The 21,170-nt window shown below is 60.3% G+C and overlaps 2 protein-coding genes across 13 annotated transcripts; both read left to right on the top strand.

The window, feature by feature from the left end:
• Positions 1-64: 64 nt before the first annotated feature.
• HSPB7 (heat shock protein family B (small) member 7) lies at positions 65-5,813 on the top strand. Of its 5 annotated transcripts, XM_053281451.1 has the most exons (5): positions 65-198; positions 767-941; positions 2,542-2,638; positions 4,367-4,500; positions 5,524-5,813. In XM_053281451.1, exons 1-5 carry the CDS (start codon positions 86-88, stop codon positions 5,707-5,709), a joined length of 705 nt encoding a protein of 234 aa, XP_053137426.1. In that variant the 5' UTR covers positions 65-85; the 3' UTR covers positions 5,710-5,813. The 5 variants fall into 5 exon arrangements, with proteins under 5 accessions (XP_053137426.1, XP_053137428.1, XP_053137427.1 ...); XM_053281453.1 differs by lacking the exon at positions 65-198 and having other exon boundaries at positions 824-945; XM_053281452.1 differs by lacking the exons at positions 65-198; positions 767-941 and adding an exon at positions 5,344-5,402 and having other exon boundaries at positions 2,221-2,638; positions 5,524-5,662.
• Positions 5,729-20,517, top strand: ZBTB17 (zinc finger and BTB domain containing 17). Of its 8 annotated transcripts, XM_053281435.1 has the most exons (16): positions 8,640-8,671; positions 9,124-9,214; positions 9,568-9,774; positions 10,494-10,685; positions 11,475-11,633; positions 13,550-13,672; positions 14,602-14,840; positions 15,819-15,961; positions 16,327-16,627; positions 16,756-16,843; positions 16,946-17,062; positions 17,566-17,686; positions 17,951-18,081; positions 18,200-18,415; positions 18,956-19,045; positions 19,927-20,517. In XM_053281435.1, exons 3-16 carry the CDS (start codon positions 9,570-9,572, stop codon positions 20,205-20,207), a joined length of 2,406 nt encoding a protein of 801 aa, XP_053137410.1. In that variant the 5' UTR covers positions 8,640-8,671; positions 9,124-9,214; positions 9,568-9,569; the 3' UTR covers positions 20,208-20,517. The 8 variants fall into 8 exon arrangements, with proteins under 8 accessions (XP_053137413.1, XP_053137412.1, XP_053137408.1 ...); XM_053281438.1 differs by lacking the exons at positions 8,640-8,671; positions 9,124-9,214 and adding an exon at positions 5,729-5,865; XM_053281437.1 differs by lacking the exons at positions 8,640-8,671; positions 9,124-9,214 and adding an exon at positions 7,869-8,222.
• The last annotated feature ends 653 nt before the right edge of the window (positions 20,518-21,170 follow it).

Consider the following 21,170-nt stretch of genomic DNA (forward strand, 5'->3'; position numbering starts at 1 on the left):
ATTCTGAGCAACCAAGTTAAAAGGAAGACATCACAATAAAGCAGCAGTCATAAAAGAAACAGCCCTGGGTGTGGAATGGCCCCGAATGGGACTCCCGTCCCTGGGGTCTTGTGTTCTTAAGAGACTCACCCCTCAGAGAGTATCAGAGAGAGGTCCTCCGGAGTCCCGTCTTTCTTCCTCGGCACCTGTCCTGGCCAGGTAAGACGCACCTGGCTGCTTGTCCTCCCTCCCTGCCACACCCTCCCTTCCTGTGACCTCTAGCTGTCTGCAGGCGCTCCTGGGCCGGCAGGAAATGCCCTTGCTGAAAGCCCGCCAGGCCCATGCTGGATAAAACCAGCCAAGCAAACCAGACGCAGGTTTCAGCCAGAGAGGGAGGGAAAGGAAGCGGTCCTTGGACGGGAAGCCTTTCGGTCCCAGGCACCCAAGACTGCGCCTTGCTGGGCCAGACCCAGATGGCCCCGTCAGGGCTGCCGTCCTGATGCCGGCAGGAAGGCAGGACGCCCTTCTCTTGTGCGCCGCCCCCGCATGTGATGGGAGATGTGGAGGGAGACTGCCTTTGAACATGGAGGTTCCATTTTAGCTATCATGGCGAATGGCCATTGGCAGAGCTCCCCTCCTCTGCTTTTGTTCAAGGTTGTCTAAGCTGCCTAGAGAGATGGCTTTTGGCAGTATATAAAAGGGCCAAATTAATAATGGGGACAGAGGCGGCTGAGGCCATCTGCTGAGTCAGACCCTTGGTCCGTCTAGCTCCGTATTGTCCACACAGGCTGACAGCGGCTTCTCCAGGGGTAACAGCCCCGCTGGATCAGGCCCAAGGAAGCCCGTCTAGTCAGCGGCCCACCACTGTGCAGGTTGCGGGCAGGAGTCTCTCTCAGCCCTCTCTGGGAGACGCAGCCAAGCCGAAGCCGTGTGCCTGGGACCTTCTGCAGGCAGGCAGGCAGGTAGGTGCTCTTCCTCTGAGCCACGGCCCCCTTCCTGAATCGCACGGTGCTGGCATCACATGCAGTCTCCCATCCAAATGCAAACCAGTGCAGACCCTGCATAGCAAAGGGGGCCGTGGCAAATTCATGCTCGCTGCTGCAAGACCAGCTCTCCTCCCCAAGGAGGAGTCTGCCAGGGTTGGGGTCCTGAGCTGCTGCAGTCAGGCCCAGGGTGTGGCAAGTCCCCGTGGGGGGTGGGCAGCCACAGGGGACCAACACAAAGACCCCCCCCAGCAGCCGGGTGGAGCTCACACACACACACACAGCCTGTCAATGTGCCCCTGAGCAAATGCAACGGGGGGGGGCGGTTGGAGGAGGCAGGCGGGGCTCTGGGGCCCCAGCAGAGCTGGGAGGGAGGCGGGAGGGAGCTTGGCAGCCCTCCGGGATGGGGGGGGGAGCCCAACGGTGACTCAGGGCCGGCCCCTGGGGGGCGGGGGGGGCAGCAGCTGCATTTAGCTCCTGAGCAGTCCTGCTGGCTCATCTCCTCCCATCGCCCACGAGGCATGCTGGGCGGGAAGGGCCCTGCCTGGGCATCTTGGCACTGGGCCCGCAGTGAGGCAGAGCGGGCAGACGCTCAACAGGGGCGAGGGGCTCAAAGCCTGAGCTGCCCTCTCACTGCCCTCCTCCGAGAGGTGTGTTGCAGGCAAATGCATCCCCTGTTGGATTTCAGCCTGCTGAAGACGGGTGTCAGGAAAACAGCGGGTTGCCGTTGGGCCGGCCCTTGGTCCCGTCTGCACAGGCTAGCAGCAGCAGCCCTCCTCCGGGGTCTCGGGCAGGACCTCCCCCCGCCCCGCCTGGAGGTGCTGCCAGGGACTGAACGGGCGGGGGGGGGCTTCTGTGTGCAACGTGGGAGTTCTCCCCCCGCCTGCCCCGAGCGGCAGCTGCTCCCCTCTTTCCCGAGGGCTGCCTGGGCGGGGAAAGCAGGTGGAGGTTGGCTGGGGGCCCCTGTGGCCTCTCCTCTTACCTGGGCAGGTCTGAAATTTTCCACTCTGCGTCCTCCCCCCACCCCACCCCACCCTCCCTCCCTCCCTCCCTCTCTGTGTCCCCTGGCTCCCCTCCCTGGCAGGCACACTCACTTTCTTTTTTTGGAAGGCTGTCGCTGTTGCCAGCGGAGCTGTTATTGTCAAGGCAGGCAAGAATGCCAGCCACGAGGTCAGCCCCCCCCCCGCCCCCACCCCATTTGTCTGGAGTCTCCACTTAGGGGAAACTTTCCGCCAGGATCACATCAGGGCGATGCACAACCGGCTAAAATTAGATGCGTCAACAAGTGCCCGAGGAGGCGTCCCTGGAGGGCTCTCCGGCCCTTTATAAGCTCTGCCTTGGCCGGGGTGGCCCCGCAGTGCCCAAGCGGTGGTTGTGGGCAGCTTCCAGACGGGGCCCAGCAGGTGCCACCCCCCACCTCCCTCCAGAGGAAGCCCGTCTTGCTTCCCCTCCCCTCCCCCCGGATCGGGGCAGACGGTCTCCTTCCTCCCAGAGACGGCCCCCCTCCCAGCCCACGCATAACCCCCCCCCAAGTGCTCCCCGTCTCACGGCCGCTCCGTCTTCATCCTCTCGCCTTCAGCCCAGCCGGGCCCAGCCCATGGAGAAGGCCCACGGGATATTCGGCGAGGATTTCGGAGGGTTCATGAGGCCACGCAGCGAGCCCTTGGCGTTCACAGGCAAGTGGGGGCGGCCTGGGAGCTGGGAGCAGCTGGCTGAGTAGGGTTCTAGGAAGCTTTCTGCTTGGGCCCCACCTGAGTGGGAGGGATGCTGCCCCCCGCCCCCCCCCCCCCGTGGCATCCTCCTCTCTGAAGCTGCCTCCAAGTCACGGGCTGTCCTTGCACGTAGGAAGCAGCCTTCTACTGAGCTGGTCCCTCTAGCCTAGGCTTGTCCGCTCTGACTGGCAGCAGCTCTCTGGGGGAGGGTGGGGGGAGAGACCTTCCCCATCCCTGCTGCTTCCGCTCCTTTGACTGGGGAGGTTCAGGATGGGATCCTAGAGGCTTCTGCACTGAAGCTGTAGCCCCGTCCAGTCAGGCCGAGTCCGGTGCCAGAATGGCCTCTTCAGACCAGCAGCAGGCGAGACTCCCCCCCCCCCCGCCCTCTGCCTGCCTGGGGTCCTTCTGACGGGGATGGCAGGGTCGGAATCTGGGACCTTGCGCCTGCAGAGCAGGGGTCGGCCGCATGGCCTGGTGGGGCGCAGCAGTCGCGCATCCTCAGAGGGCTTCTCGGCACAGCCGACAGCATCTCTGAGCGCCCTGCTTGCTCCTCCAGACGCTGCCAGCAGGAGGCAGTGCTGGTTGGGCTGCTTGTCGTTGAAAGGTAAGAAGCTCCTGGCAGCCCCAGAGGCCCCCGGTTGTCTTGGGCAGGACACAGGAGGCGCTGACCGTTGCCATCTCCCATGCGCAGTCGGAGAGGATGCCTTCCAGCACCTCCCCATATCGCTGCTGCCCGATATAGGAACGTCTCCTATTCTGGGAAAGACACCAGCGGGGATTCAAACCACTTGTGTTCCCTGTGTGATGATCCCGCTTGTTTGGTAGCGACTCCACTCTCCGTGGCTTGAGGAGATCAGTGCTGGGACTCCAGTCTATTCAGAAGCCTGGTGCCTCCCGGGGGCGGTGGCTGGGGACTAGTTACGATCACCCACTGTGAAAGGCAGGGCTCTCTGCACATGCTCTGCTCCTGATCCCGGCCTGGAACGCTGGGGATGGGAGCCCTGGCTGCAGTCAACCTCGGGGCAATTGGCGATGTGCAAAAGCAAGCCGTTAGTCCAAAGCATGGCTAAACCCGGAAAAGGGGACGGTGGGCTCGGGATGGGGGTCCAGGGCCGGGCATGTGGGAGTTCAGATTCTGGCCAAGCCATGACTTCTGCTGACGGTGGCTTTACTGGCCCTTGAGAATGGCCCTTCTGAGACACCCTAATTAATAATTGCACACGGGGCAAATGGTCTTGGCGGCTCTGGCCCTGCGGGGGTGAGCCCACACGTCACTGCGAGCATCCCCTTGAGCCCATTCCTGGGCGCATGGGAGCAGGTGGGCGTGCTGGTTTTTGGCGTGTGGCTTCCGGGGCCAGCCTCCCCTCTGGCAGATGTGGGGGGCGGTGTCCTCAGTGACCTTCCACTGCTCTGTGTCTAGCGGCTGCAGCCTCTTAACAGGGAACGTCCAGGAATGGAGGTCTTGCCAGACGTGGCGTGGTGGCTCTGGGGCTGCAGGGGGCGACTCCTCCCCACGGAGTGCAGGGGAGGCCGGCTGTGGGATCTGGGTCTCCCTTGCGCGTCCTTACGGACTGACGGGCCGCAAAGGCGCAGCAGGCCTCAGGCAGCCGAATCCTCCCCGCCTGGGAAGGGAGCATTCCCTCAGGAGGGAAAGCAGTCCTTCCGGAGGGGTGACATTTCTCCTCCCCGCAGGCCGCGCTGGCAACATGGGGAACATCAAGACCTTGGGGGACACGTACCAGTTTGCCGTGGACGTCCGTGACTTCTCCCCCGAGGACATCATCATTACCACCTCGAAAAACCAGATTGAAGTCCGTGCAGAGAAGGTAAGAGCAGCCTTGTGGCTCTCTGTGGCTGGAGACAGACAGACGGAGCCAGTTGCCAGCGGGGTGAGCAGACACTGCCGCCCCCGGGGGACACGCTCCGGCTCAGGGCTCCTTCCCGCCCTTGACTGGGACACACCTGGAAAGAAGTGCCACTCTTGGCTTAAGCTGGACGCGGACCCCGTGGCCGTTCCTGCGGCAGAGGCAGCTGGGCCAGGCCTTGGTTGTGCTGCTGCAGGGCCTCGCCCGTCAGGCCTTGGTGCGGCCGGCTCAGGGTTGGAGATGCTGCCGCCTCGTGTCTTGGCCCCCCAGGGACAGTGGGGGCTCCAGCAACCCGGCCCCGAGGCCCCGGCCCCCTGCTGGGAGCTGGCCTTGTGTGGGTCCTGCACCAGCGGGGAACGCCGTCTTCCGGCCACAGAGGCATTCTTGCTCGGGCGCCTCATCTCCCGAAACGCCCGGAGAGGCAGCTGAGAAAGAGGCGTGACCTTCGCCGCCCCACTCCTCTGGTGTGTGGGGGCGCCTCTAGGCTAAGGAACTGTCCGGTGTGCGTTTGGCGGAGGGGCCGGGCGACGGGGTTGCTCTCCGCACAGGGCCGGCCCCTGAGGCCAGGATTCCCGCCAGGGGCACCCCGGGAACTTCATGCCTGGCAGGGGCTTGACCCTCGGGCAGCCCACGTGGGAGAGGCAGGACATGGACTAGAGGAAGGGAAGGGCGGGTGGGGCCCTCCACCCCCCATGGCAGTCTGTCAGCCACGCCCCTCCTGGCTGGAAGGTGGCAGAGCCCCTGCTTTCATTTTATTTATTATTTTATTTTACATTTTATACCCCGCTCTTCCTCTCCTCCAAGGAGGCCAGAGCGGTGTACTACAGACGGAAGTTTCTCCTCACAAGAACCCTGTGAAGTCGGTGAGGCCAGCAGACGGGCCCAGGCTGGGTCTCCGGGTAGGGCGGGGGGCTGCTGGCAGTCAGTCGAGAGGCGCCCGAGCTGGTCGGGCCAGCCTGACTCCTGACTCCTCTCCCCACTCAGCTGGCAGCCGACGGGACCATCATGAACACCTTCACCCACAAGTGCCAGCTGCCGGAAGACGTGGACCCGACTTCGGTCACCTCCGCTCTGGGCGTGGACGGTGCCCTGACCATCAAGGCGAGGAAGCGCCCCGCCCAGCACACGGAGCATGCCCAGCAGACCTTCCGGACTGAAATCAAAATCTGAGTTCCCCGGAGCCTGGCGTGGAGCCGAGGGGCTGCCCTGCCTCGGAGCGAGCTCTCCTTGTACGGAACCGAGGCCTTTGTTTGGCTATAAAGGATTGGCCCCCACTCCTTGGCTCCTGCGGTCGGTGGTCGTTAGCCAGTGGGGGGCTCTGAGCAGGTGACTGGGATGGAGGCGGGCTGGGGCCAGCGGGGGGTCGCCTGGGTGCAGGGCTGGGGGGCCCGGCTCCTTCTGACTTCCCTGCCCCACCGTCCACCCCCCACCCCCAAAGCAGTGAGCCTGCTTGGCAGTGGGCAGGTCATTCTGTGCTGGGGGGGGAAGCGGGAATCCTCTTTTCTTGAGAGAGAGTCTGTCACTCACACACTGCACACGCTCAGCTGTGGTCCACCATCAGCCCCCCCCCCCCCCGAGACCCCGTGGCAGGGAAGAGGACTCTGGCCGCTTCTGCAGAGGGCCTGAGGTGAGAGTCGAGGCGGCCTCTCCCCAGTCAGGGTCTGTGTGTGGTCTGCAAGCAGGCACCAGCTGCCCAGTGGTGGAGCAGAGGAGCCCTGGGATGGCATTGCCCGGAGTGGGAGGCAGCCCAGGGTGCTCCGAGTGGCATTCGCAGCTTGTCTCCATGGCTGGAGGGACCTCGTGCAAATCAGCAGACCCAGCCAGGGTCCTGCCAGTCAGGCAAGCCTCTGATGTGCCTCCTGAGCCAATCCCGTATTTCTCGCCTCCCCCCACCACACACCACCCCCAACAGCATTCACAAGTGGGCATCTTGCGGGGGGGGGGGGAGGCCAAATACCAGACGTGTGTGTGTGCTTCAGGGTGGCCTCCCCACCATTTGGGCTCCCGAAATGCCCTTCGGTTTGGGGGAGCTTTGGGGCTCGGGAGATCCGAGTAGCAAGACCGAGAGCGCCATTCTCTGCAGGCTGAGGGCCAGCAGTTTGGAAGGAGTGAGTCACCCACCTGCAAATAGCCCTCCTGACAAAGGGCAGCAGCAGCAGCAGCAGCAGTGGCCAGTCTAGAGGTCAACTGAGTCTCACACACACACACACACACACACACACTACAATAGCTCTGTGGGGGGGCGTGTTGGGGGCAGGGGCGCCCCCTCCAGCTTCTCTGAGATGCACAGAGGGACCGGCTCGGAGGCAGAGCCCCCCCATTTCCGCAGCCTGGATCCCTCCATGAGCCTCGCCTGCCTGCGCCAGGGGCCTGCAGCATCTCCTCTGCCTGCAGCAGGCCGTCCTACAAGCCAGAAGCAGGACCCTCGTTCCCATTAAAGCTACTCGAGGAGACCAGGAGGGCTCTGAAGCCTTGACACGGACCTCCCGGGGGGGGGGGCCGGCAGAGGCAAGCGGCCTCCCTTCCCCCTGGAGCCTCTCTGGGCGGGGGGCTCCACCACCCTTGGGGAACGGCTGTGCTTGCAACCCATGCTGAATGCAGCTTGGAGCAACCTGGTGTGCCCCCCCCCCACCCCGCAGACAGGGGACGGGATGCTGGCAGGACCCCAACGGAGGGAAGGCTGGAGCATCCGAAGCAGCCTCCTGTTCACAGCCCCCAGGCAGGGGAACGCCGCTCCCCCCAAGAGACGCCTGTGGGCAGAAGCCGCTCGCTCCTGTGCCTTGCAGCCGCAAACCAGGCCATGCTTGCAGCTCAGGCCCACCCAGAGCATCCCCAAACCACATGTGTGAGCACTCAAGAGATTCCCCTCCTCAGGGGATGATGGAGCCGCTCTGGGAAGAACAGAAGGGTCCCAGTCCCCTCCCTGGCAGCAGCTCCAAGACAGGGCTGAGAGAGACTCCTGCCTGCCACCTGGGAGAAGCTGCTGCCAGTCTGTGTAGGCAGTGCTGAGCGAGATAGACCCAGGGTCGGACTCAGTAGATGGCAGCTCCCTATGATTGTTCATGGAAAGCTGAGCTGGGCACAGCGGGGGGGGGGGGGGCTATGACTGCGCCTCTCCCCAGCCACCCCTCGGAGTGAGGGGAACAATGAAGAAAAGAGGGAGGGCTGGAGCGGGGGGGCCGGGCTGGGGGATGGGTGGGGGGTGGGGGCCGGTGGTGCTGCGCTGGCATCAGGCCCTGGCGGGTCTCCAAGGGGGAGGGGAGGGAAGGAGGCCGCGTGCAGAAGGGGCTCTGGGAGGGGCTGCTCGCCTCGCCGCAGCCCGAGACCCCCGAAGCCTGCTGGGCGTCCGGAGGAGGAGGAGGAGGAGGAGGAGACGGAGGGCGGCGGCGGCGCGGAGGTCACGGCGCCCTCTCCATGTCTGGGTGCGGGCGGGGAGAAAGCGAGGAGGAGGAGGAGGAGGAGGAGGAGCCTCCGCCGCCGAGGGTGACACACGGAGCAGCAGCAGCAGCAGCAGCGGGGATGGACGGGCCGGCGCGGCGGCGGCCGCTCTTCCTCCTGCTCCTGCTCTCCCGCCGGCGCCCGCCCGCCCGCCCGCCCTGCCTCCTGGGCCTTGGCCCGAGCCCGGCTGGCGGCTGCTGCTTGCTGCCCGGCCAGGCATCATCTCGACCGCCGGGTGCTGCTTGGTGGGTCTAAATGCAACACGTTTGTTTCCCGCTGCCTCTGGTGTCATGGCGGCCATGTAGCCAGAGTGGGCGGGGCGAGCGCTTGGACCACGTTGACGTGGTTCTGTTCACCACCGCCTTCTCCCCACTGGCTGGGCGAGAGAGCGAGCGAGCGCGTGCGCACAGGGCCGAAAGGCGGGGGGGGCAAAGTGGAAAGGAAAGAGGCCCGCAGGCCGGTGGTCCTGCCACGCGCATGTGCGAGGGCGGTGCCAGGAGCGACGCCGCTTCCGCCCGGCTCCAAGATGGCGGCGCCCTTTGTCTGTTCCGTGTCACTCTGAGCGCTGCTACTCTTTGACCGGGATTATGTGACGCGCGAGCGATGGCAGGTGGGGGAGGGGCGAGGGTGGGGGCGGGGAGCCGGCGGGGGCCGGGGCTGCCCCACCGGAGGCCGCGGGGCAGGCGCCGCCTGGGTGAGGGCCGGGGCTGAGGAGCAGGTGCCCGGGGGGCCGGCCTGGGGGGCTGGGGCCGTGGGGGGGGGCGGGCGCCAAGGGGGGCCGGGGTGGGTCGGCTCTGCCTGGGGCGCGGAGGGCCCCCACTCGACGTGGGGCAGGGTGGAAGTCGGGAGGGAGGCTCAGGGGCTGCTGCCGCCTCCTCCCCGCCCCCGCCCAGGCTGGCCCTCGAGGCCCCCCCGCCCCGAAGGAGCCTCTTCTCGGGCAGGCCTTCGGAACAGCAGTGGCTGCAGATGATGGGAGTTGTAGTCCAAGAACAGCTGGAGAGCCTCGGGGCGCCCCCACCCCCACCTGGCCTTGTTTGCAGCAGCTGCTGCTGCCCTGAGAGGCCTCCCCCCCCCCTCCCTGCTGTGTGGGGCAGGAGTCCCTGCAGCCCCCCAACAAGTTTAAACCTTGTTGCCCTGCCTTTCCAGAGCGGTGGGCTGAAGCCAACCAGCACACCTTACGTCACCCAAGCACCATCTGGCCCACGATGGTGAAGGATTTGAATTCTGTGCCTATACCGTAAGTTGGTATAGAAGAAGTTAGGTCTCTGCCCCAAGTGTCTTGCAAGCCCCGCTTGCCTATGAAGCTCAGTGGGTGATGCCAGGCCAGCGAAATCATCCGGGTGGGCGCGATAGCCAAACGTATCTCTCAGGTTTGCAATGAGGGTGCCGTGGGAGGTGAGAGGTCCGAGTCTTTTGAAGCCCCCTGAGCTCCGTGGAGGAGAAACGGAGACTCGGCCCAGGGGAGTCAAGAGCGGGTTGCCAGCCGCAGGCCTGATCCTCCACGGGCAGCTGCTGTGTGTTGGCCAAGGAAGGGCCGCCTCGGGGTCCCTGCAAGGCCTTGACGTGCCTCTCCTCCTCCTCCACCCCCAGCCATGGACTTCCCTCAGCACAGCAAGCAGGTCTTGGAGCAGCTGAATCAGCAGCGCCAGCTGGGCCTTCTCTGTGACTGCACCTTTGTGGTCGACGGCATCGACTTCAAGGCCCACAAGGCAGTCCTGGCCGCCTGCAGCGAGTACTTCAAGATGCTTTTCGTGGACCAGAAGGACGTGGTGCACCTGGACATCAGCAACGCGGCAGGTGGGCCAGGAGAGGCTCTGGGGGCGGGTGGCAGGTTGGGAGCAGCTGGGCTGGTAGCGTGGGGGAGCCCCCCCCACCCGCCGCCCCATGCCCTCCCTGCGCCTTGAGCATCTGATGCTGCCTTCTGCTGAGTCAGACCCAGTGTGTTGCTCTGGCTGGCAGCAGCTCTCTGGGGCCTTGGACAGTGACTTTCCCCACTATCTGTTACTGGATCCTTTTAATGGGTGCTTCCGGGGATGGAACCTGGTGCCTTCTGCATCCCTAAAGATCACTCTTTTAAAGGAAGGGCAACAATGACTCAATCCTTTTTTATGTTTCTTTAAAATGAATATGCTGCCTTCCAGTGCTCAGTATTGGGGACAAGCAGGGAACAGCTTTGGCCCTCCAGCCCTGCTTGTGGGCTTCCTGGGGGCGTCTGGCTGGCCACTGTGGCAAGCAGGATGGTGGCTTGATCCAACAGGGCTTCTCGGATGTTGCTAAAAAGGGTTAGGCATTTCCGTGTACACTAATTTATCTCTGTGTAGCTATTGGCTATAGTAGCTAAGTGGAGCTTCCAAGTGTAGAGGCAGTCTTCCTTGGGGTGCCAGATGTTGAAGACCAATAGGAGAGGGCTGTTGGAAACAAGACTGTTGGACTAGATGAGTCCCAGAAGATTTCCTGAGGCTTGCTCTGCCTACCCAGTGGGGGTTGCTCCTGCCATGCCCCGCCTCTGCCCGCAGGTCTGGAGCAGGTGCTGGAGTTCATGTACACGGCTAAGCTCAACCTGAGCCTGGAGACTGTGGACGACGTCCTGGCCGTGGCCGGCTTCCTCCAGATGCAGGAGATCATCAACGCCTGCAACACGCTGCGCTCCCTGTCGGCAGCGGTGGAGGACAGCGGTGGAGAAGGACCGGAGGCTCTGCCTGTGGCTGGTATGGTGCTTCTTTGTGCCCAGGGTTGCTCTTGGTTTCTGCGCCACGCAAGCACTATAGAAGTTGGCATGGGGCGCAGAATGGAGCTTTCTAGCATTTGGGTTCCCTTTTTTAAAAAAGTAAGTGGCTAGGCCTCATAGCTTAGGAAAACCAGAGCAGCCTCTGGCAAAACTGCTGAAGGTGAGCAGTCTGGCCAGTGACTCCCAAACTCCGCGCCTCTTGAGAACAGCAAGGAATGGATGGGTGGATGGATGAATGGGAGGCTCCTGTGAGCCCAGAGACAACTCTGTCTCTGGATATGAGTTGCAGCGTTGGCCACACCTCCTTCAGTTCTCCCTCTGCTCGTGGAGGGTTGTTCACCCTGTTGCTCCCAGTCTGGTGAGACCACAGGTTCACCCCCCCCCCCGCCCCCCGAGCCACCGTTGCTGGGGGCAAGCTGCAGGCAAGCACTCCTGCTTTGTGGACTCCTAGAAGCCTCTGGCTGGCTCCTGTCCAGTGGGGTTGCACTAGAGCCTCTGCTCCCCTCCCCACACGCACCTTGGTCTAGTCACGATAGCCTTGCCATTTTTGTAGCACTTGTTTTAACCCGTGAACACAAGTGCTGGAGAGTGGGTTTTGTCATCACAACATCCCTGCAGGGTGGTCCCCGTTGTGTCCATTTTACAGACGGAGAGCCAGAAGGAGAGAGTCAGTGGCCACCCTGCACCTTTCCATAGCTGCAGCCTAGCGGTGAAGTCCAGTGAAGAGGTGGGAGCATGTCATAGTTGTTCCCCCCCCTTTCTTTCCCAGGGCAGGAGAAGATGGCTGCTGAAGACAAAGAGGCAGCAGAAGCCCCCCGGGAGCCCGAGGTGCTCCCCTGCTCCCTCAAGAAGGGCGGGACGCTGGGCGCCCCTGCAGAGGAGCCAGTAGCCGAGGGGAAGGCGAGCAGAGAGGCTGGCCAGGAGCCTGGTAGGTGCTGGGAACGGGAGGGGAGGGGAGGCGGGTCCCCCCCCCCGTGGGGCGCTTGTTAGTGTCTTTTCTGCAGGGCTTTTGGACATGGAAGGGGCAGATGGGCTCTGGGAGGCAGCTGGACGAGGGCCGCCCTGAGAGAGAGATGCAGACTTTCCTCTGCCAGCCAAAAATGTGTTCTGGAATTGCATTTCCTGAGGCCTTTGTTAAGGGTAACATCGGGGGCTTTGCAGATTTTGTTCCATAGCAAGTGGGCACTTTATACCTTTTCTCAGTTTTTTCTCCATGCGCCCCCCGCCATCACTGCAGCTCTGGGTAATTTGCATATCACAATAAAATCTGTGGAAATCCAGCAGGCAAGTTCTCAAGAGCTTTTGGGAAGGCATCTTGTGTGGCCCTACCTGACAGCGCTCCAGTGAAACCAGATCCACGTCTGCCTCTCTTAGCTTGGGGATCACAGAACCTCAAGTTCCTCTTACAGCAGCTCATGCCCCTGGCAAGATGGAGCTCCCCCCATGACCCCGCCCCACAGAGCTTTCTCATAGGTTGTGTGGGTGGTCTCTGGGGCTGAGATGGTGAGAATCCTCTCTTGGATGACTCAGAGCCGGTTAGCTGGCGTGGAGCTTCTCTGCTGGGGATGGTTACACCTTGTTCAGGGTCATATCCCTGATATGTCTCAAGGTACCAGCTGAACCCAGGGTGGTTGTTCTTGGGGGGTGGGGGGGGAGGGAATGCTGAACTTGCATTCAGAAGTCTCTACTGCTAGCGCTGCTGGGAAGGCGATGACGGGCTGTGAAGAGGGAGGTGCTCTCTCTGCAGATCTCTTGTTGCTGTTAATTTTGTGTTTTAATATTTTGTTACGTGCTCTTAGCCACTTTGGATCTGTCAAGAATAGTGTGATAGCAGCTGTTAAAAATATGGAAATGCAATTTAAAAGCTTCATTTTGTGATATCTTAATTGCAGCAAAAATTGCCCAGGCACAGTCCTGGAACGCCTTCCTAGAACCCAGGACTGCTCAGCCTCAGCCCTCCTGTAGATGCTGGACTACTCCTCCCATCATAATATTGCCACAGTGTCTAGGGATGATGGGAGTTGTAGTTCAAGAACAGGTGGTGGGCCAAAGTTGTGAGGCCCTGCTCTGCCCCTCAGGTTTGGAGTGGCAGCGGAAATGCCAGAGACGGGGAAGCGAACTGACAAGGCACAGCAGAGAGAGAGAGAGAGCTTGAATCTAGTAGATGAACATAGTCACCCTCCCACCAGTATTGGAGCAGAAGTCGTGCACACGTTAAACTGGAAATATTTGTTTATATGTCTGTGGATTTTTGACATTTTCAGTATTTATGAAGAAAATCCAGTTAACACTTTTTAAGAAGGGGGAGATGTGCATAAGAGAGAACCAGCTGTGAGTGGGTCCTCTACAAACATCTTCCAGATAATTTTTAGAAAACCAAAAACTCTTCTTAACGGTGAAGTATGGGAGTAGCAGAGAGTTCCCCATGGAGAGATGATCTTGTTAAAAGGGTTTTCCTCCCCCCTCTCCAAATCACAAGAATATCTCTTCCCCACCTGGGTGCCACACACAGAAGAGGTTCAGAATGGCAGGTCTCCAGCAAACGGGGTTAATTGTTTTAAATGTGGCCCATTGGCTATGGGGCAGCCCTGAGGGAATGCTGAGGAATCCTTGGATTTGGGAGGCCCAGAGGAGGAAATCCAAGCCAAATGGATGTTTCTCAGGAGGGCTGTGGCCAGCTGCTTTCCAACGCAAAGCTAGGGAACCCCTGCTCCCTGCTGTTGGATGGGAGCTGTCCAGATTAGAAACCTGCAGTTCCTGACTGTGCTTCCTTTGCCCTCCCACCTTCTCCCTCTCGCTGTTTATCTATTGTGCTGAAGGGTTTATGCCCGCACCTCTTTCCAGCTGCAGATGAGGCGATGGAAGACGACTCCTCGGGTCTCCCTGAGGACCTGCAGCCAGAAGGTCCCTCTCCCGGTGAAGGCAGCCCTGCTACGAAACCTCTCCCTGCCAGGACCACGGAGGCTGGTGAGTGGGCTGATGCGGGAAGCCGGTTGCTTTTTAACCATGGAGGAGAAAGCAGGGCCCTCTCTCCCCGCCCCCCAACCCCACCACTTTCTGCTGCTTCCGGGGGTCTCTGCGTCCTGCTCTTTGCAGACACTGTCAGCATCTCTGCCTTCCTCTCCATGAGACCTTTGCTGGCTGGCTGGGAAAATCTTCCCTGCCCTTGAGAGTTGCAGCAGAGTCGTGTGTGCTGGTTTGAAGGGAAGATTGGTGGGTGGTGGGGAATCCTCATAAGCACTAGATATTGAGAAAACGGCCATTTAAAAGTCCCTAGCTGCACATGACTATTCACTTAGAAGATTGTTATTAAACCAGAGGAAGGCAAGCCATATCAGGCTCTGTTGCCCCAGTGATGTCTTTATCAGAGGTGACCATAACTGCTCAGTTCTGTAGGTGTCTATCTTGACAGATCCATCACTCGGGGCTGCTGCTGTGCATGAGCAGGGTCTTGGTGGTGGTGGCCCCTCCATGGTGCTTCCACCAGTAACCCCCACGCTGCAGGCTTTCTGGCAGATTATTAAGCCCTTTTTTATCTTGCCAGGTATCTGGTCTGAGATGAGCTGCTTGCCTTGTGAATGTTCTTCTTTTTAGTGTGTTCCGTATATTCTATTGAAGACATTGTACTGATGCAAAAGTGGATCTAAAATGCTAATAGAATAATAGCCAAGCTGTTTTGTGGGGATTCTCCTATACTTTCCAAGAGTGGGTGTGAACCAATTTCACTGTGGTAGCTAAGAGGAGCCCTTGCTCAGAATTGTGTGCGGGGAGGCCACCTCCCGTGGAATGAAGCGGGAAGCTTCCCTGCCAGCACCGTGGCCCCGTCTCAGCTCTTGCCCTCCGGCTGGTTTTCTTTCCCTGCTTTCAAGGACTCTCTGCTTTTAAACTCCCTGCAGAGATGGAGGTAGAGCTTGAAGACCGAGAGGAAAACGACGACCCGCCTTTGGAGGCAGAGGCAAATGCCAAGCCACCCCTGGCAGACTTGGCCAATGGCAGCGCTCCCGAGGAGACCGAGTCGTCAGTGGGCACCGACTCGGGGCAGGAGAATGCAGGGGAGGCCCGACTGCTACGCTCCGGAACGTACAGTGATCGGACAGAGTCGAAAGCCTATGGGTCGGTGACGCACAAGTGTGAGGTGAGGGTTAGTTGTGTGAGGAGCTCTGTGAGGAAATGCAAGATGGTGGGGAGAAACTCTCCCCACCCGACCAGAAACAAACAGCTCTGTGGAATAGTTTTCCTGCATGGAGAAGATCTTGCGCAACCCATTTCTGCAGCAGCAGCTTCTTGACGGGAGGGCCTGTTCTGGCTACGATGCCAGAGTCCCTAGCAGTGAGAAGAGGCCTTATTCTCTTCTTGGCTCTTCTGGCTCTCTCTGCAAATATCTGCGTTCACCTGAAAGCGGTCTATGTCCTGTATGCTTCCCCAACATATATGTATTTTTACATGCCTTCGTTTGATCCAGGAGAGAAACGCCTGGGGTTTAAAAAGGCAGGAGAGCGTCTCAGTCCTGCTGGCCACCTTTTCCTGGGCGGTTGATCTCAGGGTGGTGCGGCTTCCCTCGCTCTGAGGCTTGCTGGGCTGTGAGCGGGGAGAGTCCAGAGCAATCCAGCTTCACCGCCTCCTTCCACGGAGGACTCTGCGGCCATTTCGAGAGGGTCTTGTTGGGGCAGCGCCTCGGAGGACAGGCCGCCCCCTCCTTCACCTGGATGGAGGAGGGGTCTGCGGATGACCCAGTGAGGAGGGGGCTGCTGCTGCTGCTGCCCAGGGCCAGAGCGCTCCTGCTTCCACCCCCAAGACTCGAAGCAGCAGCGTTTGAGACCCAGGTAGCTGCTGCTGCTGCCGCCACCCTCCTCCTGTGGGCAAGTGACGGAGTGACGCCATCCAAGTGGGCTCTCTTTCTGGTCGCTCAGGGCGTGTTTCGCAAGATCTCCTTGCTGCTCCTCTCCATTCTCTTGTTGCCTGCCAGATGTTTGGGAAATGGCCCCATTCTCGACCCTCTGCACTCCGCTGCTGCCATTCAGAGTAGAAAAGATTGGCTGTGCGAGGCGGGCCCAGGCCCGGAGGGGGTGGGGCTGGATGAGGCCCCCTCCTGCAAGGCTGTCTCTCCCCACAGGACTGCGGAAAGGAGTTCACCCACACGGGCAACTTCAAAAGGCACATCCGCATCCACACGGGGGAGAAGCCCTTCTCCTGCCACGAGTGCAGCAAAGCGTTTTCCGACCCAGCCGCCTGCAAAGCCCACGAGAAAACGCACAGGTGCGAGGGGGCCCTGCGGGGCCAGGGGTGGAGGGGCCCCTCCCCAAGTGCACACCAGGTCCTTGCCTGGGGGGGGGGCTTGGCGCTCAGCCCCTCGAGGCCAGGGGCGAGGAGCTCCCCCCACAGCCCCCTCTGGAGTTCCCAGCTGCTGGCTGTCGGGGGGAGGTTCTCTCTGAGGCGGCAACTTCCCTTTGCAGCCGCCACGGACAGTCCGGTCGCCAGAGGAACTGCAGTGCTCCCTGGGGTGGGTCCGGTCCATCCTCCCAACGGGTCGAGGGCCCTCGGATTCTGCTGAGTGGGAGCCGGGGCGGAAGGGGGGGCTGCAGCAGTGGCCATTTTGAGAGCCCCTCCGCCCTCCTTTGCAGCCCCCTGAAGCCCTACAGCTGTGAGGACTGCGGCAAGAGCTACCGCCTGATCAGCCTGCTGAACCTGCACAAGAAGCGCCACACGGGGGAGGCCAAGTACCGCTGCGAGGACTGTGGCAAGCTGTTCACCACTTCGGGCAACCTGAAGCGCCACCAGCTGGTGCACAGTGGGGAGAAGCCCTACCAGTGCGACTACTGCGGCCGCTCCTTCTCGGACCCCACATCGAAGATGCGCCACCTGGAGACCCACGACACGGACAAGGAGCACAAGTGCCCTCACTGCGAGAAGAAGTTCAACCAGGTGTGTGTGTGGGGGGGGGGGCCGTGGGCGCAGGTGGGGCTCCCTCTGCTGGCGCGGGGGGTTGGCGTGGCGTGTGTGTGTGCCCCCCCCCCGGTTGATCGCCAGTCTCTCTCCGCGTCTGCCGGCAGGTGGGGAACCTCAAGGCCCACTTGAAGATCCACATTGCTGACGGGCCGCTGAAGTGCCGGGAGTGTGGGAAGCAGTTCACCACCTCAGGTAGGTTCCTGCTGGACCGCAGCGGCTCAGTCTGCACCCCACAGAGAGGCCGCCCCTCCCACGGCCCCTCCGTGCGCCTCATGCCTGCCCCCCCCTCCACAGGCAACCTGAAGCGGCACCTGCGCATCCACAGCGGCGAGAAGCCGTACATCTGTGTGCACTGCCAGCGCCAGTTTGCCGACCCCGGTGCGCTGCAGCGCCACGTCCGCATCCACACGGGTGAGCCACGCCCTGGGGGGACGGAGGCAGAGGAGCCCAGGCGGCCGAGCCCCAGAGGGCCGAGAGTCGTCGTGGCTTGCCCCTGGGGGTCCCCGAGGGAGCCGGTGCCCGGCCTTGCTGCCCATTCGGAGCCCTGCTGCCGGCTGGCCAAGGGTTCGGGACGAGCAGCAGAGGCCCCTCGACTCCGCTCTTGCTCTGCGTGCTGGAGGCCCCAGCTTCGCTCCCCGCAGCATCTGTCGCTGAAGAGGGCCGTTGGGGACAGGGAGGGGAAAGGCCGTGGAGAGCCGCTCCCAGCCGCCGGAGCAGACGGTCTGGCCCGCCCACCCGAGGAGGAGCGAAGGCCTGGCTTGGCCCCAGGCTGCTCCCCAGTCTCAGCCGGCGGAGGCTGGCCTTGGTGTGCGTGCAGAGAGGCCCTGCACTGCGGCTTGGCTGCAGCTCCTCTCTGCGTCCAGTGGCAGGAGGGCTGCCGCCAGCCTCCTCTCCCTCCCTCCGCCTCTCCCTAGGCGAGAAGCCCTGCCGGTGCCTGGTCTGCGGAAAGGCCTTCACCCAGGCCAGCTCCCTCATTGCCCACGTGCGCCAGCACACCGGGGAGAAGCCCTACGTCTGCGAACGCTGCGGCAAGAGGTGAGGCCCCCTTTCCCTGCCTTCCTGGCGCTGCAGACCTCGCCCTCTGAGCGGAGTTGTGCCGTGTGTGGTGGCCCTCAGCACAGGATCTAACGTCTGGCCCCAAATGGCTGGGAGGGGGCTGCTGGGCTGCTCCTGCAGAGCTGCAGCCTCAGGCCATCGGGCTGTGACAGAGCGGGGTGTGTGTGTGTGTGTGCGTGCACGCCCTCTCTGGGAGCCTCCTGGGATAGCAAGTGCTCCCCTCTTTGTCGCCCCCACTCCCAGATTTGTGCAGTCCAGCCAACTGGCCAACCACATCCGCCACCATGACAACATCCGGCCACACAAGTGCAGTGTCTGCAGCAAGGCCTTTGTCAACGTGGGCGACCTCTCCAAGCACATCATCATCCACACAGGTGGGTCCGGAGCGCCTTCCCTCTTGCCGGGGTGGGGTGGAGCTGGCTCTCCCGGAAGCAGCAGAGCCAGGCAGCGCCTCGGGCACACTGCTCACCCCAGCCCTTGGACTCCATGCAGGCGAGAAGCCTTTTCTCTGTGACAAGTGCGGCCGGGGCTTCAACCGCGTGGACAATCTCCGCTCCCATGTCAAGACCGTGCACCAGGGCAAAGCCGGCATGAAACTGCTGGAACACGGCGAAGGGGATGAGCTCAACATTGTGACCGTGGCCTCGGAGGAGATGGTGACCCTTGCCACAGAAGCACTGGCAGCCACTGCAGTGACGCAGCTCACAGGTGAGCGGTGGGGGTCCCTTGCAGCCAGGCATACTGGGGAGGGCTTTGGCTTCCCTTTTTGCTAAGCTCCTGGTAGGCCTCGGCGGACGTAAGTGGGGACCTCTGCTTTCCATGGCTTTCCTCTCTCCATTCTGCTCGTCCCTTCTTTCTACATATCCTTTCCTTGGCAAAAGAAAACCCTTCAGTGTAGGTGTGAAGTCTGGATTCCTTGTCCCAGTCTGTGTGACTTTACACTTGTGTTGCCCGTTCACACTGTTTAGAGAAATCTTCTTGGAGCTCTTCACGATGCATTTTGGTTTCCCTTCTCCTGAGCAATCCCTTATCCTCCAACTTGGCCCCTTCACTGCTTGCAGCGGTCTCCTTTTGCCCCGTCCTCTTCAGAACTCTTCCCACTGGGACGGCCATCCTCCTCCTGGCTCTGCCCTATTCAGCTGCTGTCCACACAAAGCGAAGGGGGGCTGGTTGGGGAGCAGGCAGCCGGGCCTCACTGCCCTCAGGAACTATCTTGCAGTGCTTGACTCTGGGCGGCTCTTTCCACAGTGGTCCCCGTAGCGGCACCTGTCACAGCAGACGAGACAGAAGCGCTCAAGGCAGAGATCACAAAGGCAGTGAAGCAAGTGCAGGAAGCTGGTGAGTTCTACACATCCAGGCCCAAGTGGATCTTTTTCTGGGAATGCCTTCAGGCTCAGTGTGTACCCTCATTTCTGGGGTTTTCTTTCCCCACATTGATACTGGGCCAAGTTTACAAAGCATTATATTTTTTTGGTAACATAAAAGTTGCAAAAAGCTTCTGACCTCAGGGAATCAAATTGTAGTGTAAAATCAGTGTTGGTTTTTTAAAGCACGTTTTGGCCTTTGCAGCTAGAGTTCAACAAGACTGAAAGGCAGTTGTTGCTAGAGGGAGCTTTTGGGAAGAAGAGAAGGGTGACTGGAGGAGCTCGCTCTTCTTCGTGGCAGCTCCTGTCCACTCCCCTGCTTAAGTCTCCGCTCTCTACGGGCATCGGTAGCTCCTCAGGTCGCAGTTCAGAAAACACTCTGAGAATTGTCTTGCCTCTCTGCTCTAAATGGAGACCGTTATGATGGAGCGGGGTGTACAGAAAAGCAGCAGCATGAAAGGCAACACAATATATAATCACACACACCCTATACACTGGATATGTGTGTATGTATTCAATATATAATCATATTCGCGTGTGTGTGTGTGTGAGGGAGAGAGAGAGAGAGACTGAGATTTTAGCTTAATATTTTAATTTAGATTTTACAGTCTTGTTTTAATTTTTCTATGTGAACCACCTTGAGATTGTTTTAATGAAAGGCGATATACAAATTTAACAATGAATAAATGAAACACACACACACACACACACATACACTTTTCTTAAATAAAAAAAAAAGGGAAAATGGGAAGATTGTCTTTATAAGGCAGGACCAGTCTTGCCCCGGCTGTCATCCATCCTCTCCTCTCCTTGCGGACCTTGGCTTGACCATGCCTTTCCTGGCCTTCCTTTCAGACCCCGACACTCAGATCCTCTATGTCTGTGACTCCTGTGGAGAGAAGTTCCTGGATGCCAGTGGCCTGGCGCAGCACGTGCGCATCCACACGGCGCAAGCCCTGGTCATGTTCCAGGCCGACACAGACTTTTATCAGCAGTATGGAGCTACCACTGCCTGGCAGGCTGAGCAGGTGATCCCTGCAGGAGAGGTGCTCTTCCGGACACGGGACGGAGCCGAGGCACAGACACCTTTGGCGGAGATGCCGCAGGCCACAGAGTGCCAAAGTTCTGCAGAATGAGAGGCATTGGCCACCCTCGGGGAGCAGGGACCGAACTGGCCTTGGGCAAGTGTTGGGCTGAAGACCACAGCAGGGTCTGCCCACTTTGTGATGGCGGAATCAGCAGCAGCCACCGCCAAGAGAGGGGCTTGGCTCTGAAGGACAGCTGCCTATGCTCCCTCCCCTGGACTGCTACAGCTCCACTGCAAGCAGCTATTTAAAGGAGACTGTGCTACAGAATACTGATGTAAAAAAAAGTTATTTCTGTACTTGGAAGAATCTACAACTGTGTTAATATTTAGAAAAAAATAAATGCCATTATTTTCTAAAAGGCATGCATACTCACTTTCTTCAGAAACTGGTTGTATCTGCATTTTAATTTCTTCCCGGGGGGACGGTTAGGGTTAGGAGGGTGGAACTCTTTGCTGACAGGCAGTGGTCTCCCTTAGAGTTGGCTGAGATGGAGGAGGACTTTGTTTTACCATGGGCATCCTGGCATTTCTGGCTCTTCCTCCTCCCTCCTGAAGACTGGCAAAGGCTGCCCAGATTGTAGTTCGGTCTAACTTTCCCCATCAGATAAGCATCTCCTAGCCCTATGGCCACAGTGCAGGGACACTCTTCCTCCTGCTTGGGTGGCAGCTCCTTCATAGAGCCTCCATGTGCAGACATAGTCTATGCTTGCTTGAGGAACTTTTTTTGCTGCTGAGTGAGAGGGAACTGCCTTGGCCTGACCCCACAAGGTGACTTATCAGGAGGGCTTACAGCTGATACTCCCTGTGCAGAGGCAGTTTCTCTGAATAGTTATGGGATCTTTGGATAATGAGGTTGACCTGTACACTCTGGAAAAACATGCAATGTAAACAGTCTCTCATACTGCATTTTTCAGCCTTAGTTTGATTGCTGGTTTTTTTAAGTTCTGAGCCACTGCCTGATGTGGTCCTCTTTCCCCCCTTAAACTTGTTGCAAATAGTAGGCAGTAGAAGC

This window comes from Hemicordylus capensis, chromosome 16 (assembly GCF_027244095.1).
Source record: "Hemicordylus capensis ecotype Gifberg chromosome 16, rHemCap1.1.pri, whole genome shotgun sequence".
Classification (NCBI taxonomy): domain Eukaryota; kingdom Metazoa; phylum Chordata; class Lepidosauria; order Squamata; family Cordylidae; genus Hemicordylus; species Hemicordylus capensis.

Coding starts and splice junctions, on each gene's coding strand:
- HSPB7 (XM_053281450.1), top strand. CDS start 2,236: ATGCGTCAACAAGTGCCCGAGGAGGCGTCCCTGGAGGGCTCTCCGGCC. Junction 2,639..4,366: donor CGAGCCCTTGGCGTTCACAG/GCAAGTGGGGGC, acceptor TCCTCCCCGCAG/GCCGCGCTGGCAACATGGGG. Junction 4,501..5,523: donor TTGAAGTCCGTGCAGAGAAG/GTAAGAGCAGCC, acceptor CTCCCCACTCAG/CTGGCAGCCGACGGGACCAT.
- ZBTB17 (XM_053281433.1), top strand. Junction 9,775..10,493: donor GGACATCAGCAACGCGGCAG/GTGGGCCAGGAG, acceptor CTCTGCCCGCAG/GTCTGGAGCAGGTGCTGGAG. Junction 18,082..18,199: donor GCACATCATCATCCACACAG/GTGGGTCCGGAG, acceptor GACTCCATGCAG/GCGAGAAGCCTTTTCTCTGT.